We start from the raw sequence: 21,279 nt of genomic DNA on the forward strand, positions 1-21,279 counted from the left end.
GTCCAAAGCCCAAAGCTGGTGTGTTCCTGTTTTGTCTTATTCAGTTCAGGATGTAGTATATTACCCACCAAACCATTGTCCATAATACCTTTCACACACTGGCACAATCAGAGGGACAGACAGATTCTCTCTCTCTCTCTCTCTCTCTCTCTCTCTCTCTCTCTCTCTCTCTCTCTCTCTCTCTCTCTCTCTCTCAAACACACACACACACACACATACACACACAGTCACTCACTCACACTCTCACACACATACACACACACACACACACACACACACACCCTCACTCACTCACTCACTCACACCAAAATCCATACTCACTCACTCACACACACGCACGCACGCACGCACGCACACATACACACACACACACAGCAAAATCCATACTCACATCCATACTGCATGTCACTGTACTCACATCCATAACGTCTTTGTTTATTCAGTCAGACAGCCAGTGCTGAAGAGGAGCAGAGAAGAAATTGTAAGTCAGAGCAATCACTCCTGAGACTTAACTCAACGCAAACCAAGACACACTACCCCTCTGTCTGCAATCTTAACATGTGCTCCATCAAAGAAATGTCTGCAAGACACTAGATGCAACCAGCAGAACCCAACAAAATGATTGAGTTCCAATGTCGTCATTTAGTATTGATTTCCTAGTTTGCAAAGGAGCTCTATGTTGTCATGTATTAACGTAGTCTCACACTGAATGAAGTTTACATATAAGGTCTGCTTGGCAAGAAGTCAAAAAGTCGAAGATTGTCCACTAAAGTCCGTTCAAATGACACAATGAAGTGTTGGTGTTCTGCATGGTGTGAGTGCAGGTCCATTTGAGAAAACCACCTCGGTTGTTGTTGGTACTCGCTCTCAGTGTGTTGCCTTGCTGTCTTCTGAGTCTGTTCTCTAAGGCCAGTACACTTCCCCTCAACAGGCAGTAAGGACATGGAGTCAGGGGCAGGTGGGGCAGTGCCTATAGGTGGCTTTCACCAGTGAACTGGCTGTTAGCACAAACCATCGGCTTTCACATGGAGTATTTTGGAGAAACCTGGACGTTTCTTCAGTGCCTGGAAGACAAACAAAGCGGCATAAAACTGTGTTTTTTTCTGAACTGAACCACAGCATTCAAGTAGATAGTCATCACAAAGCATTGGACAACCTTGATACAAGACATAAGTCAGAGAGACTAGATAAGAATAATACTCTTAGAATCTCTGAATGAGACTCTCTGTGGATACAAGTAGGTCCTTGTATTGTTAGTTCAAAACAACAGACACCCTCCATTAGATGTGGACACTGGGGTTGCATATTCCGGAAAACTCAGTCCAAAGTGGTGGCTGTAAGTGCAAACCAAGAATATACTTAACACTTGAACATGCTAACAACCCGTAAAATATTGAATGACGAGAATTGACTAGATGTGCAGTCATAACTTTTTAGTTTGTGCTTATATCCAAGCAACGTACGTGACTCATAGCCGGAGGAAGGAAGGAATGCCTTTTCTGACTCACCATCTTCAGAGACAGTCTTAACAACATAAAGGCTGCTCTTCCCCACTGTGGGTGGCTGTTCTGTGCGAGTTCTCAGCTCATGTGTATGTGCATCACTTCCCTCCCTGCAGGTCATCTCAGCACTTTGAGTGTCTGCTTCCGGTGCCTGGCTCTACAGATCTAAAGGGCACTTTAGATGAAACTTGCAGACTGATGGACTTGCTGAGGCACCTCCTCCCACAGACAGGCTGCCTCAGCCACAGTACTTACAGGGTGCATTCCAATATGCAGACTTCCCTCCTCCACTTGTGCTTAAAGGGGTATGCCACTATTTTGGGGCTTAATACAGTTAAAATCGTTGGCCAGGGTTTATAAAGGTGGTAAAGTGTCTTATTTTTCATGTAAGCCGTTGTTTTGCTTTAAGACAAGTTAAAAGAGGGAATATGTCGCTAAGCTAGTGAAAGTCAATGGATCCGTGTACACACTTGTAAACTCCAGCCAACGATTTTAACTGTATTAAGCCCCAAAATAGTGGCATACCCCTTTAAAGCCTCGCATGTTGCTGACACCCGCCTCTGTGGAGAAAACAATGAAGTTTCCCTAGCCACAACAATTTTTGGGGGACTGTTCTTCATTCACCATCCCAATTGCAAGTGAGGAAATGACATTAGAATTGTGCTTTTGCAAGATAACACCTGTAGTCCTGACTGTGGAGTTTGTGTGTGCTGGGAATAAAACTGTGACCATGGTGTACTAGTGTGTAATCATCTCACACGTTCTTTGATGGTGCGGTGTAATGATGAGGCAGGAGAGGATTGGCTACTGACAGATCCATGGCACACAAAGTTGACATAACGTCAAACAATAAAGTTAATCACTGACGCAACACTGCCCAACATCCCAATGTACTGTGTATCTCGTTACAGTATGAATCTAGAGCTTTGTTGCTGACCTCCTCTAATTACATGAACATGACACAGTCATGTCATGCCACGTCACATTGGTATAATACAATTGCATTTATTACATTGACAAACCCCTTGATGCATCACAGTTTCGTATTTGGTTTCCCAATATACAAGTTTAATTGTACAGAAGCAGCCTGAAGAGGATTGCATTTCTATATTGTTGTTTTCAAAGTGTTTCAAACAGTCTTCATCAGATAAGGAGTTAATATTTGATCAGATAACATTTGAACAAAGATGTTCACACACCACTACACAGAACAGAGGACAAAAAAATAGCTTGGTAACAGCATGTGGCAACAGTATCACTTCACAGCACACTCTACCTGCAGCTTGTTGACCATCTCATCAAAAAGCTTCCTGGCTTCTGGACTGTTGGGGTCTTCAAAGTAATCTTCAATACCAATCTGCACCACAATTGACTTCAGATTGCGGCACACACCTATTTAAAAGGAGCAACATGCAAGAGATAGCTGTTTACATGTATATAGTATTTAGCCTAATTCAGAAATGCATTTATTGTCATAAGTATAATTATTTATTATTACATAAATATAATTTCCATACAACTCTTCTATGGAGCAGATGCATGGATATATGATGCTTGGCACTTTTACAGTAAAACATCTTCTTGTTGCCATGGATGTTCTATCCAGTAGAACACTAACTAGTTTTGAGACTTTGAACTCACTGTTGAAGTGCAGCAGGGCCTTTGGTGTGACCGGTGTGGAGGTGAGGACCAGCATCTCCAGCCCCTTTAGTCCCTCTCGGCAGACCTCAGCAGCCACTTCCTGGTTGATCTCACTCACATGGTCCAGCTCCAGCACCTGCAGCCTCATGCAGTTCCGTGCTGAACAAAAAAAAGATAAGACACGCACGCACGCACGCACGCACACACGCACGCACGCACGCACGCACACACACACACACACACACACACACACACACACACACACACACACACACACACACACACACACACACACACACACACACACACACACACACACACACACACACACACACACACAAAAGTGCATGTACTTTAATATTGTTACATGAAAGACAAAACTGATTGAGTCCATGTAAGCCATGTGAGATGGCAGGATGTTCTTTCCAGCTGTTGCCTTGTGGTAGGCAGATCATGGAGATCAGCAAATCTATTTAATACACCAGCCCCCTAAATGTCTCATCTGTAAGTGTACTCTTACAGGTATATGTCACATTACTGCACAGAGTAGAAACTCATCTGCCATGGTAGTGAGGACTCTGCTCTGAGCTGGACTGAACCCTGATGCACTCCCTCACTGAGGTAGCCAGGCGGTGCCCTCCTAATGACGCAACACCTTCACCATTGCTACTAGTCAGGTCAAGAGCAATGCAAGTACTTTCTGAGCTCCCGAAAAATTGGGAACGCCTCCCACTTTGTCGGAAAGCAAACAACCATTAGCAAACCAAGGGAGGTGGGTCAACCATGCAGTTTGGGAAATGTTAATTGTTGTGCTCTTGGTCAGACCAAGTCTAGAAGAGATTTAAAAGTCGATGATAATCGGCTATCATTGAGGAGCTCTCTGGCTCTCCGACACACAGCCTTCTCGTCTGCAAGCAGCACCACGTGGCATCAGCTCAGAAATGCAATTTCCCCTGACTGCCTTAAGTGCTCCCGCCTGCTGAGCTGTACACACACATCACAGGAAGACACAGTTCCTGAAAGCCTGTTCAATTTCCTCCCTGAGAAAAAAAGTTCTTCATGCACATATAGAATCCCAATCCCAGAATCAATATTGGTGAAGAATCAAAAGAAAACATGTGTAAAATAAAGAATGCAAATGTATAACGTAGAAATGTTTCCGGCACATGAAGTTCAAACGTGTCAACATCCAGCAACTCTAAGAGAGAATCTTTCCAGGACAATGAGATTGTGTTACATTAGAACAACTACAAGAAGAGAATGTGGAGGTTGCTGAAGGGGTAATGTAAATGAAAGTGTTCTGTAATCCCTCCACTAACATGAAGGTTTGTTATAGTGCAATTGCAGTGACGTTTAGTTAATGTGGTATTGTATTTACAGTATGTTTCACTATGTTGATTTATTCCATGGCAACTATGTATCTCTGTATGTAGTCATGTAGTATGGCCATCTCATTGCAGTAACAACTTACCTAGAGACGCCAGGCCTTGGATACCACATCCTGCTCCGCCTACTCCCAGGGCACGTAGGTGTGGCCAGCATCGGCCGATGGTCTGAAGACATCTGTTGCTAAATCGTGCAGGCTGTTGACTGAAACATGGATTGCAGTCATGAGGTCACATAGTATATATCATTTCTGTAGGTTGTGTGCATCTCCTTAAAGGTGCACCGTGTAAGATGGTGGCGCAGGGTGGCCAGAGTAGGTATTGCAACTATGCAGCTCATTGAAATTGTGCTGCCTATTGCCAAATTTGATCTTTTCATGAATCATTTCTGAAAAAAAATCAATATTTACTAGTATGACCAAAGCACAGTAAGTTTTGCAGCTAAAAATGTATTTTTCTGGAAATTCAAAATGACAGACCATGGAGAAGATCCCCCCTTTCATGAATGAAAAATGCAGTCATATTGAATACTTAGGATTTGATGGTGGTGGTAAATATTTGTTAAAAGGTAACATTTGTGAATGGGCAGCATGGATTCTGGAAATTAACTACTAAAAATAGTACACGGTACATCTTTAAACAAAGAAAAACTGATCGTCTAGCTGGTTTATTGAGGCATTAAGTAATGGCTTTTGAGGAATGTGCAAAACATGAAGAATCCTTTACATAAAAAGGTATATTTACACATTTGCCTTACCATGGATGCAATGGCGCCACCTGTAGAGAAATGATGTCTCTGCAGCCAGCACCCAGAGCCCAAATCACCTCCTGCCCAACAGGATCTGTGGCGCTCCTGTAATACACGGCCATTACAACACCCAAACAATTGATATAAATCCATAGCATAGTGTTCAGAGAAATGCAACTCTTCTTTTTGTAATAATGAGCCAGTATTTACACAGTGGTAGACCAATGAATGACTTCATACTCAAAGTTTGGTGCAACATCATGCGAATACATTGATAAAGTCTCTGCAATTCTGACCTGTATGTAACAGCTTGCAACGCGCGGCAGTAGCAGCTGGCCAGCCATAGAGAGCGGTCAGTGAGCAGATTGGGGCAGTGGGACACCTTTAGAATCAGCAAGTTTCCCCCAGTCGCCTTCAGCAACGACTCCAGGCCCTCCTCAAGGCAGCCACTGCACACCACACGGGATCAAATATGTCACAACATGAGCTACTGTGTATTATACATCCTGCTGACCTTCTACATCCTGCTGCATATTTTCATGGGAGCTTTCAATAATTAACCATTTTAACATTTTACTTAAAATTTCTGCTAATAAGCGCAATGTCTATTGCAAAATACAAGTGGATTCATTAGGGATACTGAATTATTGTATTACACGATACATCAAAAGTCCACAAATTCCAGGTGGAGTTACTTACATAATATGTTTGACGAAAAAAAACAGCATGATGATATACTATAAATAACAAGCTAATTATTATGAATATTTCATGATAGCATGATAAATAACCAGAAAACATTTCTTGAAAACATTTGACAGCTACCACAGCAGAATTCTTTGATCTCATTTTAGAGTGCAACATTTTCTAGTGCTCAAGCAGTCATGTGACAAGAGATTGTGACTCAGTAAAATAGTCGTACTCTTGGAATGATTAAGAGAGGGGACGGTGCCGACTCTGCCTTACTTCCTTCCTTCTCTAACTCAGACACCTGCTGGCAGTCAACACACTAGCTTCACCTCACCCATCTCCCCACGAGAGGACAGCTACTGTACACAGGCAGGTTTAGAGTCCATGAGGGAGAAGAGAAACAGAAGGCAAGATGGAACAGGTTGCTATTTACAAGTAATGATGTGAAAAGGGGGTTTTCCACAGCCAAAGATGCACTCCTCCATATGGCATCAGATAGTCCACTGCAGGGAGACACAGTCCTCACTCATGTTCTTTCATCTAAAAAATGGACAGGCCCCCGCTGGTTTAACTGCTCAAGTCTACAACACCTGCTCCATCACATCTCACACCTCACTGATGCTGGGAAAATAACAATACGTACTGTCATACAAAAGGATTTTGTGGTGAAGGGAATAGCCTACTTCATCAATGAAAATAATACTGCACCATGTTTGGGCAAGTCGACTGAATCCCAAAGACCCATCTACTCAACTCAACTGAACATTGTTATGATATATCCATGAGCATTCATATGGATCCCTTACGGGTAAGACTGTAATGCAGACGCTATGATTCTGGCTGCCTAAGATACTACTTACTGTATATGAAATATGTTGATTATGTGTCCAGGGCAGTGATATAGGGTGAAGAATAAGTATAAAAATGTGTACTGTTGGTACTACACAGTGTCGTCATACAACAGCACCACAGAGAAGATGATGTGCTACCAAGCGAGATACCAGGCAATGCTATCAGCCAAGTCAGAGGGACATCCACTTAAATCTACAGGAGCACAGTGTTCCAACAATTACCACACACCTAACAGAGGTGGCTTTCACTTTATTTTCCTCAAACACTTTCACAAAGAATACGCTAGCCAGCAGTAGTAGTTAGAGATGCACCGGATCCTGATTTTTAGGATCCTGCCGGATACCGGATCCACTACCCGGATCCTAAGAAAGGGTTGAAACACATAGCCTACTCGCACACGTGGGCCCTTTTTATTACGTTGGCTCAAACTATTTTCTAGACTCATTGGCTTACTGCCACACTGCCTGCACTGGCCCCTTCCAAAGGAAGGGCTTTCACTCCATGCAGCAATTGGGGTTGTCAAAGACTGACTGAAAAACCTAGGCTAGAGATGCACCAGATCCTGATTGTTAGGTAACTGCCGGATACCGGATCCACTGCTTAAGATCCTGCCGGATCCGGATCCTGTGAAAAACCCTATTATCCTGCCGGATCCGGAACCGGATCTTGGATCCTGTGCATCTCTAGTAGTAGCACATGAGATTAAGCACAAACTATTGTAAAATCTCCTGTACAATTCCTCCAGCTCATCGTGAGGTGTACATAAAGGTCAAGAAGTGTACCGTGTGCTCTTGAGGTATTCCTCCTTGGTCTCCTTCTTGCCCCTCTGCCTGGGTTTGAGGTTCTGGAGGATGAGGGAGTGGGTCTGTGTGCACCACTGGGCCAGCGTGGTTAAAAACTGGGGTTCATGAAAGGAGAGCGGGAGAGAGTTAGACGCAACAAGGCACAAAGACAGAGGAAATAGCAGGAAATAATGAAAAGACAACATGTGTTGTTCAAGCACTTAGAGGACAAAGGGAAATTACAGAGTCGTGTTAATCTACAGTACATGCTGTGCAAGACACAAAGAAATTGATACTATCGTTAGATAATTCCTTCAGCATAATACGGCATGACATTAGGCAGGACATCATGTTATAGGGCACCTCTGATTAGAGGGCATCATGTGTGCTTGGCTTATCTAAATTGGCAATTGTTGACTGGCACAGCATTGCATAGAAAATCCAATATAACTCAAGGCAATGTGTGAAAATCAGACAAGATCCAACTCAACAGACACCCCAACTGTCATTTTGCCATCAGCATTTGGTGCATGTCTGCATAGTGGCGTCACAGACCATCTGAGAGCTTAAATTAGCCTGAACTATATCCATCGAGAATTATGAGCAATTTTGGACTGGTACTGACAACATTACTACAATACAAAGAACTACTATGTAATGAAAGCAGTGTTAATATAACACATTATTTGTGAATGAGATAGCACTGATGCTGCTCTTGACAGTGGAGCAGAAAAAACGCCAGATGGGCTAAAATTTACGGTGCGTGCATTAGTCAGCGAAAACCAGTCTGTAGCAAGCTGGCTATTGGCTGTAGCAAGCTCTTACGGTACCTTGGAGGAGATGCGGGCGTTCTCCAGGAGGACACGAGTCCAGACAGCCGGGTGTCGCGCCACAAATTTCCAGTCGCGACAGACCTCAGCAGCACGCAGTAGTGTCTTGGTGTCCAGGTAGGTGAAAATGCAGAAGAGGGCAGCTCTCATCTTCAGCACCTCTGGGCTGATCACCTCGTTCGACTTTGAGGGGCTCTTCTCGTGACGGCATGGCTTGTAGCCTTCAGAACGACCTTCACAGGGAGGAGAAAAGGAAGAGGCTATTTTACAAAGGTACATGATTGATCATGCTGACTTCCGCAGAAGTTCTGGGAAACACTAATTTCTTTCTTTCTTTGCACTGAATCACAGTGCAATGTTACTGTAGCTGTCATAAATGGCCCGGTTTTAATTCCATTAATGTCCAGTAGGGGGTGTTGCAGCCCTTGCTTCAGACAGACTGTTTCCTCTATGTCCCTCGTTTCTCACAAACACAACACTATCAGGCTTATGTGGAAGCCAAGATATCTCCAGAATAGCACTGCAAGTGGAGAGGAACGAGAACAGAACAGAACGAACACGATGAGTCACATGTGTCAGGGCTTCAGATCTGGGCAGGGTGGCTGGTGAAGCAACACGCGTTTGAAGCCACCACGCCTACACTCGAGATTTTCACAGGCAGTGCAGAGAGCCTACAGCTGAAGGATCAACAAAAAACCCTCAGTTTACACCACAGTGATGGATATCTTACAAAACGGCTTTTAAAAATTCATGTGGCAAGATAATATAAGACTTTGTCTCCCCCAGTAGATTGTGCAAATCAAACATAAGAGTACTACTGAGAGAGGCTCCTGAACTCCTTCCTCCAATCCTAATACTCACAAAGCTATGCCTAAAAAAGATATGGAGGGAAAGGCTGGTGTTTATTGGCCAGATCTGGGAGAGATGCAGTAATCAGCTGGTGCCCTCGTAAAGGGAGTCCCAGTGAGCTTAGATGACAGGGGAGCGGCTGCTTGTAAAGCTTCCACATGTACACATAGTAGCTCTCCTTCTCAGCCTTTCAGGAAAAAAAGAGATGAAAACAGAAACAGAGAGGGGGCAGGGCTTGTTAAGAAACATACATGCATATTACTGAGAAACAGAACTAGAGCACTGTAGATGCTTGTCTAGAATAAAGACAGACAATGGCCACTGTGCCTCATCTCATGTAGCACACGAGTATCTCCATCCATCACTGTGGCTGCACATAGATTGAAATGCCAAATGCATGAACATGAATGAAAGGACAGTCCATAGAGAACCAGGGACAAAATAAAAGCCTCCTGCTGACATAAAGTTCAATGCAAACATGAGCTAACTGATGGAGATGGAGACAACGTGACACATGGATACAGTCCAGGGAGGGATGGAGTGGCCTGTCGAGGATGGCAGTGGTGTGACGCTCTGTCCTCAAAACTCTAACTCAATGTCATTGCAGTTAAAGGGCATTATCACCATAACCAACAGGATTACCCACAGGTAGCAGATGCAATATATTTTTCAATGTAAAAAGGCAATTTTACATAAAACTAAATAAAAATGGAGTAGCAATAGAAACGTAATGCATCATGACAAGAATAGTAAAATTAATTAAGATAACGAATAGTGTGTGTACATGAGTGCGTGAGTGTGTGAGTATGTGGCTGTGTGTGTGTGTGTGTGTGTGTGTGTGTGTGTGTGTGTGTGTGTGTGTGTGTGTGTGTGTGTGTGTGTGTGTGTGTGTGTGTGTGTGTGTGTGTGTGTGTGTGTGTGTGTGTGTGTGTGTGTGTGTGTGTGTCTGTCTGTACGCCAATCATCACAGGCAAGTGTATATACTGTCATTTACAAATCAAGTACACAACACCACTATTTGTGCCCATGATCATGGGAAGCACCTGGGGAGGATAAACAGGCCTGTTGCCCTGGGCCCAGAGAGAGAGGGGCTCCATTACAGGGTATGCAATGGGTGGGGGGCCCTTTACGATGTCTTTGTCCCAAGCCCAGCCAAAGCTGTCAGCGGCCTTGCCCGTGATCTGTATTGCTCTGACCATCTGTGTCTGAGTACAGTCACATACCTATGCAGTAGCTCTCCACTCATTCAGACAGTTTTTCAGAACTGGAAGTAGCCAGAGGGTTTTCCTGGTCTTTATTCACCACACTCTGATACTGCTCTCTGCTCAGTAGCCCCAGAGCCAGCTGGTCTCCACCTGACCTAGATTCAGGCTGGGCAGCGTCCCTTGAGTGAGTGTTCCCTCCCAGATATGAGCCCCTGACTCCACCAGGACTCAAGGTCCTTAAGACAAAAGAACATCTTACCCACTACCTACATTTACTGGGGGTGGTAATGACTTGATCATAACATTGTATAATTGCAATGTTATTATCACAGCAATGGATAAGTATGACTAGTCACAAGAAAACAAACCACATGTCTCTCAGAGGAAAACTGAGAAAAAAATAATTTTGTTTTTCATTATTTGTGATTTTCATTGTTCTTTTTGCAGAATGTCTAAGTCCAGGTGTTGAAAATAAGCTACTACAATTACAGTTCTGGGTTGAATAAAAGCAAACATTTTGTATTTAAAATGGCTAGCTTTATGTCTTTGCTATGGGCAAGAGGAACTTTCCGACTGAATTCTCTGTTTTCTACTTGAAGAGGAGCCACAAATTCATCAGATATCATGAGATATCCACATGTAAGATATATCACTGCAAAGTTTAGAATCTGATAAGAGTATCACTATCTGCAGATCTGAGATTATTTGACAGAGAGAGAGAGAGAGAGAGAGAGAGAGAGAGAGAGAGAGAGAGAGAGAGAGAGAGAGAGAGAGAGAGAGAGAGAGAGAGAGCACAGGTGTGTTACCTAGGCGATATGCAGCCCTGTTGGACTGTTGGCAGTCTGTGGGAATGCGGCGCTCCTGTTCCCATATCTCCGCCTCTGACTCCGTGGTGCGGGAGCCAACATCTGACACGTCCCCCTCTTCGCCCTCGGTGCTGTTGCGGTACGGTCGCCGCTGCCAGTTCTGGATGGCCTGTTTGCGAAGGCCCCAGCTGCGTGAGGCCCCCGCCCGGTCGTAGCCTCCACCGCCTCCGCTCTCCCCCAGACGACACTGCACGTGGTAGTACTGGGCCTCTAGACACTCATCCATGGGGTGCATCTCCACACTGTCACTGTCGTAGCCACCACCTGAGCCCTGTGACACCGACTTTACACGACCTGACACGCTGTTGGAGAGAGACAGAGAGAGAGCGAGCGAGAGAGAGAGAGAGAGAGAGAGAGAGAGAGAGAGAGAGAGAGAGAGAGAGAGAGAGAGAGAGGGAGAGAGAAGACCTGTCAATGACGCACACACATATCATGGCCTCCCTCAAATTTGGACGAGATTCAGCGAGAGTCACACAGAATGACTGGGTGTTGTTGACAGCAGTTGCAATGTGGTTAGCACTTTATGGAGGTGACAGATCAGCAAAGCTAATGAGAGAGGCAGGCTAATAACAGAAATCAGCCACATTGTACAGACCACATGTTCATGACACTGCCTGTGAAACACCCATGTCTTATGAGACAAACTGTTTATTTCTATATTTTATCCATTTATTAGCTTATTCATTTAGCTTTTTCAGAGTACTGCTTAAAGCAGGTGTTCCCACAGTGGCCAGGGGAAAGTGAGTCACTTGGGTTGATGTTTAGTCTGGAGTGGACGCTGGAAACAAGCTTTGGCACTGGCCTGACCTCAGACAGTTGGGACATTCACAATGCATTATGGGAAAGGAATGTTCTACTCCAAGCCTCACGAGAAACAAACTCTGCACCAAGGTTCATGACCGAATAAATAAAGCATTATGATTAAGCTACTGTTAAAGACCACCGTTTTTTTAAATCTCTCACATCACAATTCTGTTTTAACAATATGTTAATGGAGGGAATTTATTCTGCGATCATCCATGAGCATTGCTAATGCTGAGTCTTTGGGCCTACACTACAGTATGCTAGCTCTGGCTAAATCTAAAGCACAGAAACCGCAAATTCTCAAGCCTGATGGTACCTCAATGCCTTCTCTCATCTCTCTCCTGTCTGCTACAGTCTGTGTGCCAGAGGACAGGGTAGGGAGGACCAGAGCCTGTGTTTTGCAGCTACAAGTCCTCAGGCAGCAACGAGTAGGGTGACGATGTGTACTTCACTTATTTAGAACATAGCTATTTTGAAATGAGTCAGTTAGATGGGAATCCTAAAGCTTTTCTGAGCCAAAAGAGAAGTCATAAACAATGATGAATCATGCTTAACACAGCAGATAGCTGCTGTGTCCTTTTCCAACAACGATAACATGTACGCTGAGCTATGCTTTTGTACAACAAAATATCAGCTGAGTTATGTTTTAGTCTTTGTAAACGAGGGCAGATAAAATGTGTTTTGCTATCAGATGTACAGATGTAAGATGTACAGACAATGTGCATTCCCATTCAATTCTCAAACCTACACCTGATTCATTTCACCATGCATCATGGCAAAACTAAAGCTGGAGAGACTCCATGCAAGTTGGTTAATTACATCATTAACAAGATCCAGAAATGCACATACCAATCTTAACCTGATCATTTGACAACATGTAACCATCTTCACAACATTTTTACATAACAGACTGAAGTCTTCTGACAGCAGGGTTGAGCTGTCATACACCCACACGCTTACTGCGAAAATAGCATGTTTGGCTTCATGGCTTCTCAACAGCTTATTTGGCAATGGCTGTACCAACCAGGCTAGCCATTTGGTGACTATGGCTGCAATCTGACGTGAGGGGGAAGGCCTCTGGGTCACTGTAACATGACGTCACATCAGGGAAAGCCAAACATGGATGAGAGCATCTACAGTCAGAGTTATTTTCTCTCCGAAGAGTAAATGTCTGCTCCGTGCTGGGCAGATGGGTATACCCACAAACCACATGAATACACCCATCATCTGCTTGGTTGGTGAGCCTCCTCTTCTTCCACAGAGCACAGTGCTCCAACATCCTGGTGGTGTGTTATGTAAGGGTGTACAAAACCTATTTATAGCCCAAGTATAAAGGGCTTCATCTAATACACACACGAACAGCATATTTTATGGTAGTTTTTTGCCTTTAAAATGTCAGCTGCATTGAGAGCGAGGGGCAAATTGTGAACAGCAAGTTGCAGCATGTGAGATGCTGCTCATCTCTATGGCAGAAATGTTAAATGACCTCACTGAGGCCGAATGGCTACACCAGCGGGACACGTGGCGGTCTACAGCTGTGGAGCCCCTGCTGCTGAGAAGACGATGCTGAGTTGGACGGCAGGGAATGATGGATGCTGTTTCCCACGCAAACCAGACACGGCTCAGTGCCTCTCAGCCGGCCCTGCCCAGGCCAAAACAAAGCCACAGAAGTGACAAACTGGCCATAGATGAAGTCAAACAAGCACCTACACACACATACATGCACACACATACACACAAGCATGCAAGCACACGTGTACAGGTGCGTGCGCACACACATGCACACGCACACGCACACACACACACACACACACACACACACACACACACACACACACACACACACACACACACACACACACACTAATTGGAGAGTGATTCTAACCTACTGTGAATTGTTTTATCTGCACCTCACATATACAACTGCAAGTATCTGGCATGACATTTCTGTTTTTTATTAGTTACACATTAGGAAGGTTTTACTCTGGGGAGAGGGGAGCTGATTCTTCTGCATGGCTGAATGATTCAGGCATGCTTGAGGACTTCAGGCATAGCGGAGTACGCCGGAGCCCACTGCACACAGCAACAAGCCCCTTACAGCACAACACAGTGTTGCAGCTCACATGTTGAAACCCACATGCAGCATTACATAGTGCAGCTTTGGCTCTTTGGTGATGATAAGTCAATGTCGGTCTACTTGAATAACTTTTGAAATACACCACTGACTGGCATCCTTACAGCTAATAAACCATAACTGATTAAGTCATCCAGTCTGGGATGTGGTGAGAGGGTTTCAATGACCATTGACAAAGCACTTAGTCATTGTGGAGTTGGGCTCTATAGTCAGTATTGATTGTGGAGGCTGTCAGCGTGGTTCAGTTTCCCATTTCGTCCTCCAACAGAGTTCTCAGCATCTGGAATCAGCCTGGAGCTGGAACTCTGAATACAGTCGTCGGCGTCTGCATGGTCTACTGAGCGCACGCTTATCGCAACTCACGGTCTACCGCACAAAAGCCATCCACAAGACCCAAGGTCCTCAGGACAGGTTGCCAAGGATACCAAAGAGCAGCGTTGACACAGTTGGACATGGCGAGCAGGGACTAACGGACTGAATAAATTATTACTGACAGAGCGCCAAAGTACATTTGAGCTAGGATATGCGATACAGTACTTCTTTTAACATGAAGTAATGTCATATATAGCAACATAATGGCTCAGGGACTACATAAAATGGTTCATTCATAGGTATTTTACTGAAGGTGAATGACCTAGAGTAGAGTAGACTGATGTGGTGTGTTGAGTCATTTCACCTGAGCCCATCACACTTACCCTGCATTTGGGGAAGGGTGTCGGTCTGACACCTGGTACATGCCTCTGGATGTCCCAGAGATACTGGAATTCCTCTGCAGAGGGAGAGAGAGAGAGAGCGAGAGAGAGAGAGAGAGAGAGAGAGAGAGAGAGAGAGAGAGAGAGAGAGAGAGAGAGAGAGAGAGAGAGAGACATAGAGAGAGAGAGACATAGAGAGAGAGAGACATAGAGAGGGGACGGGGGAGGAGGGAGGGGAGAGAGACAGAGACAGAGACAGAAAATGACTATGTAAACACTTGGTAACTACAATGCACAAGTAAAAAACTGCCATGAGCATTGAGAGTCTGTGAAAGACTGCAACATACATGTATGTATTTGTGTTTCACTTGGTGTATGCATGGTAGTGTGTCTAATATGTCTGAATCAGTGTACGCGTCAATACATCTGTAGAGGCCAGAGAACAGGAAAGCTGCCACAGAGTTGGTAGTACACACACACATCACACACAGGAGACAGCAGGACAGGGAGAGTAACAACAGCTCAATGTAAACTCCAGTGTAGCTGACAGGGTTGGGAGCCTGTGTTATCATGTTCCATGCACCATGTGTTATCAGTCCACCACCATCCCAGCAGGTGTGAGAGGAAACTGCAGAACATCATCACCATCATTTATCCACATACTAGAGAACATACCTGTCACATTACCCCACCCTCATGTCCCAGCTTAAGCCATGTTAAACCAGCGTTAAGCCCGATTCGCACGGGATAAATATTACCTATGGACCCCTGGTAATTCGCAATTACCCCTGGACCTCCGTGATTTTTCGGGGCGCATTCGGACGGGATAAATAAACGTCTGTTATTTACTCAATTCACAGACATTACAAGGGAGTGCAGACGGCGCGCCTATGTAAAATTACCCCAGGACGTGTGAGTTTCGCCGAATTACAGTAGGTAATTTGCGGCGGAATTATTACCTCACAAATCGCAGACATGGCACATTCGCACAGGACTAAGAACTCAGACATTCTCTGTAATTATTCCGAATTACCGGGGGTCCATAGGTAATAAAAGTCCCGTCCGAATCGGGCTTTAGTATCTATTTGATGTTATACACAGGTGCAGATGCAGCTGTGGTTCTATAAAGGACATACAGGCATTTCATGGAGGTGAAACAAATTGGCCATATCACTGTTTTTCCAAAAAGTTTTTCAAGATTCATATTTCTCTGCACATCACTTCAGTAGTTTGGGGGAATGCATGGCATCATTGGAACGCTGGGCTTCTGCATTTTCTAAATGCATGTGGTGTGCAGCTGGAGGGTGTTTAATCTGTTATGCTAAGGCAAGGCCCCTGTTAAAATTTTGCTGTTACCAGAATGGCAATGACCAAGTCATAATGTATTCCCAAATTTTCTTTCTGTGTAATGCCGTAGGAGTGTAGTACTATGGTAGGGACGCTAAGTAAAGTGACTATTACAACGTGACCATACCATGCTTTCTTCACGCAAATTGTTAAAGGGCCAAATGTGTTGGAGACTGAAGTACATTACGATGCAACCCAGAGTAAAGTGGTCCTGCTAAAGATCACGGCTGAGGAAAAGTGACTGAGAGGTTTTTAAAAGGGTCTGGAAAGTAAGCGTGTTGAAGACAAAGTAACTCAGACACAGGACAGACACGATGGTCATGCAAAGTGCTACAGTAGTGTCCGCCATGCAGCCGACATGCAATTCATTTGGAGGGACAGCTCTGTTCAGCTGCTCAAGCTAATTGGTCTTCAAGAGAGGGCTGTTGGAGCTGAGCTTGGAGAGCAGAAGAAGAGAGCCACATGTATAGATGTGCCCTGTTCCCTCCTGTATCACGTCACGCCAACGCCATGCAGGCCAACTCTACCTCTCATGCAAAAACACAACCCCTTGGTGGACCCCACACTCCAAAATTCTGCTGAAAGGTGCATTGTGTAGGATTGTGGCAGTAGGTATTGCAACTATGCTTCTCATTGTAGCTTTGCCAAATTTGATCTTTTCATAAACATTTACTAAATAATGAAGTAATATTTACTGGTCTAGTATGACCTAAGTACAGTAAGTTTTGCAGCTAAAAATGTCTATTTCTGGAAATTCGTAATGGCGGTCCAATTTTTCCCCCTTTATGAAAAGTACAATTTCCCCAGTCATAATGAATACTTATTTTTCTATATAGTATACTATTTGCTGGTGGTGATAAGTATTCATGAAAAAGGTAACATTTGTGAATGGGCAGCATGAATTCTGGGAATAAACTACAAAAATATTACACAATGCACCTTTAAATTCTCTGCAGCCATTACTCCCACTGCAAGTTTCTGTCCCTGCATCTTTCCCTCAATCTTTTCTCCTGGTTTTACTAAAGGTAAGGTGTTGGCCAGTGCCACTGCCTGTTGAGATGGGACAGCAGCCAGCCATAATGGTAGCACTAACAGAGACGGCACATATTCACACAGACACACCCATGCACTTACATACACACAGGCATGTACACAGACATAAACACGCACACACGCACACACGCACACACACACATGCACACGCACACGCACACACACACACACACACACACACACACACACACACACACACACACACACACACACACACACACACACACACACACACACACACACGACACCGGGCCTTGTGCCAGTGGAAAAGACGCAGGAGGAACAGGGAGCTCATCCATCTCCACGGTGACCCACATAGGCATGAGCTGGGCGGAGGCAGAGCAGTGCACATGGCTCAGAAATGGGCTGGAACCAAAGGTCTGCTCCATCTATCTCACACACACACACATGTACACACACACACACTCACAGGCAGGCAGGCAGTCACACACACACACACACACACAGGCAGGCAGGCAGGCATTCAGGCAGACAGGCAGATACACACACACACACACACACACACACGCACGCACGCACGCACGCACGCACGCACGCACGCACGCACGCACGCAGGCAGGCAGGCAGGCAGGCAGGCAGGCAGGCAGGCAGGCAGGCAGGCAGGCAGGCACACACACACACACACACACACACACACACACACACACACACACACACACACACACACACACACACACACACACTGGATATTGGGTTTTAGTATTTAAAACATTGACGTACATACTTGGACCCCAAAATTGTGCAGCCGTTTTGGAGCATTTGCAAGATTACTTCCACTATGGATTTGTGGAAATGTTGCTTATATTAGAATGTTGATTAGAAACATAGAGAGCAAGCACTGATAGGGCGATCAAAAAAATCTTAGAGAGTTCTAACTGCCAACCAAACTAACTATTCTAATTGGTCATTTAAACAATTTAATAGCAATTTAATAAAGGCTCAGCACAAATATTTGGATTGTTTAAAAAGGAAGGGAAACCGTATGTACGAAATTCCTAATGAGATTCATTGTTTCAAGTCTCCATAGGGATGAATGGAAAATAGGGCTCTGCTGACTTGTTCCGCCACAAAATTGCCTGTCATCCCGCCCTGTACACTTGCTTCAAAAATGGCTTGAAATAAAACATTAGGGGTCCAAGTTGGTATGTATGTCAATGAATTACAATCATTTGTGATTTTAACAGCTGATGTCAATGATCTGTCATCCGAAATATGACAAGTAGCTAAGCCTTAGTTAGGGAGCAATGTTAGGGGATACTATACTTGTAACATCAGATAAAATAAACCTACTACTCACATTAGCCTCAGTTACTGTTGCTACCTTTCCCGGTTTTACCTGATAACCCCAGTTTTAATGGTCTGTCTTGGGGGGGAAATCCCAGGACACTGAATGAAGGACACCATTGCTTATAGTACTAGCAAAACGATTGTTTGGGTTTGAGATGTCAAGGGCTATTGACAGACAGTGGCAACCCTATCAGCTACAATGAAACATAAGATACCATGAAACCTAACATAAGGGACAAACAGATTGATATTAACATGCAAAGGGCAACTTCTGCTCTTCATCCAAATCAGACATTCAAACTGGGACTGAGTGTAAACTGGGGAAAAAAACGCTATTTTGGCTTTTCGACTGAGTGTATACTGAACACAATCATAACAGCTTGAATTCTCATAATGAAAGTTTCCATGGAGATATGAAGGGAATGAGGGCACGCCGGGGGAATCCATCACACGTCAGCGCAGGGAGTCCCCAGGAGGAAGGGGTGGCGGGGTAGCGGGGTGGGTAGCGGGATGGACCTCCATCTGAGACAGGCAGGTGCCGCTGCTCATCCCCCATCATATTACCAGTCGGATGGAGCAGGGCTTAACCCTGTTCACACAGAACAGAAAGTAGGCCAGTCTCACACACCCCCATGAGCCATGGCATGCTGAGAAAGCAGTGTTGGCAGAGTTCTCCTAAAACCATGGGACAATTTTCATTTCATACAATGTATTGTCCAAAGGTTAGAAGCCATTCTTTTATAACTTAAAAATAGCAAATCTAATACCAAATTACCTACATGAAAACATCTGTGGTTTTCTCACTTACAATATCAGTATCTATCAGCCACCAACTCCATCCCTATCCCCAATGCCATCTCCAAGCTATAGGGTACACCAAACAAAATGTCGCCTCACGACAACACTATAAAGAAATATGAACAAGCAACTTAATTTCTCTACAATGAACCTTAGGGGATGCATCCATTATAATCTCTGCATAACGCACTTATCCCATATTTATCCCTGAGTATTCTCACTAGCTGTTAATGGCTCTCCTACTGATCTCCATAAAGGGGTATTGTGCCCCAGACTGAGCAGCAGCACACAGTAATCAGTGGTGCAATTAGTCCAGGAGAACATAAACATGATTAGTGGGCGGCATCAGGAAACCCACAAAGCTGCCTGAACCCAGCACAGGGCACTCACTGGCAGTTAATAAGCACAGCTGTATGCTCCTGTCTCATGAGAATACTCTGGCAATACCACAGCACACCATGGCCACACAGTAACTGTAGTGTATAGAAACATGGATAGTGTCTTGTTTAATTGAGGTAATGCACAACCATGGGTACAATGTTCTTACTAGGTACCTGGACTGCCATGGGAAGCACCCACTACCCCCAGGGTTCAGCGACAAAGACACCTATACCCAAAAAGAAGGCAATGTTTTAACGACCTTTCTCACTTTTGTTCTGTAAGGGCCCTGATCCTTCATTGCCATGGTAGTTTTACTGTGTGCAGGCCACTGTTAATGTGTACTAGAAGCATCAATTATTTATCAATTATTATTTGCATGTGGTTTACATGTCGAGAGGCCATACGATTACAGCTCATAGCTCTACGATAAATGTCTCTCCTGCACACATCCGATGTTTGATCGATGTTTGGTATTACTGACAGAGGCAATACAGGTAATCAAGAGATGTTCACCATATTCATCTATTCATTTCTGCCACTGTCTCACAGACTACTGAATTACTGTAACCAACAAAAACATAGCAAACAGACATCATTATGCTGTCAGATGTTCTCAAAGCAATTTCAATGACAATGTGAGACTGCATTCAAGTACTGAGACGAGGGAGATTAGTGAGTTATATGTTATCCATAACTGACTATGACTCAATTCTAATTCGGATATTCTCAAGAATTTAAATAAGAAGTCTTACTGGGCCAAGCATCAAATGCTAACAGTGTGATGAAGCATGCCATTTGTATAGGAAAAACATATATATACAGTAAGGACACGGCAGCTATGCTTTCTGCAGTTGCTGAGTGCACAGAGTCACATTTCAGTTGCAGAGGTCTAATAGTCAGAACCGATTAAGCCCCTGCCCCTTCAAACATTAGGGAGGGGCCTAGAACTGTCAAGAGACACATTCCACCAGATAAACACCACCTCTGCTACTGTAAACAGAGGCCTGACTTCTTAGCGCAACAAACGTCTGCCTAGGAAGGTCACGACACGCTCCATATGAATATTGAGCTTTGTGGTCCGGGTGATTCTGGTATCTAGCGGGCCAGATTCTGCTGTCCTCATATGGTATTCATTTCCAAAAATATAAGCAGCTGTCAGACTTTATTGAGCCTTCTGTAATGAGACAACAAGAAGTAGCTTCAGTGACATGACAGATGTTGAAGAGTCGGTAAGTAAAAAGGAAACTGAGGGCTGAGGAATCCAAAACAATTACACTTAAATGGCATACACCCACGTGAGGACAAATATGGAGAAAGTCACAAAAAATCCTGCTCCTAATTCCCACCATATACATGCAAACACGAAACTGCACAAAACATATCCATCTCTCACAATTCCACAACCGTAGTAT

The 21,279-nt window shown here is 44.4% G+C and overlaps 1 protein-coding gene across 1 annotated transcript in view; it reads right to left on the reverse strand.

Moving 5' to 3' along the window:
• Nucleotides 1-242: 242 nt before the first annotated feature.
• The window catches only part of fbxo41 (F-box protein 41), a 40,843-nt gene continuing 19,806 nt past the window's right edge, over nucleotides 243-21,279 (reverse strand). Inside the window, exons 4-13 of the mRNA XM_063218304.1 lie at nucleotides 14,984-15,057; nucleotides 11,291-11,652; nucleotides 8,431-8,663; nucleotides 7,601-7,716; nucleotides 5,573-5,725; nucleotides 5,286-5,381; nucleotides 4,615-4,733; nucleotides 3,144-3,302; nucleotides 2,779-2,894; nucleotides 243-1,064 (exon numbers count right to left, since the gene is read on the reverse strand). Of these exons, the coding sequence (XP_063074374.1) occupies nucleotides 1,002-1,064; nucleotides 2,779-2,894; nucleotides 3,144-3,302; nucleotides 4,615-4,733; nucleotides 5,286-5,381; nucleotides 5,573-5,725; nucleotides 7,601-7,716; nucleotides 8,431-8,663; nucleotides 11,291-11,652; nucleotides 14,984-15,057 (1,491 nt within the window). The 3' untranslated portion in view covers nucleotides 243-1,001. The remainder of the gene's footprint in view (nucleotides 1,065-2,778; nucleotides 2,895-3,143; nucleotides 3,303-4,614; nucleotides 4,734-5,285; nucleotides 5,382-5,572; nucleotides 5,726-7,600; nucleotides 7,717-8,430; nucleotides 8,664-11,290; nucleotides 11,653-14,983; nucleotides 15,058-21,279) is intronic.

This window comes from Engraulis encrasicolus, chromosome 16, assembly GCF_034702125.1.
Source record: "Engraulis encrasicolus isolate BLACKSEA-1 chromosome 16, IST_EnEncr_1.0, whole genome shotgun sequence".
NCBI classification, from domain to species: domain Eukaryota; kingdom Metazoa; phylum Chordata; class Actinopteri; order Clupeiformes; family Engraulidae; genus Engraulis; species Engraulis encrasicolus.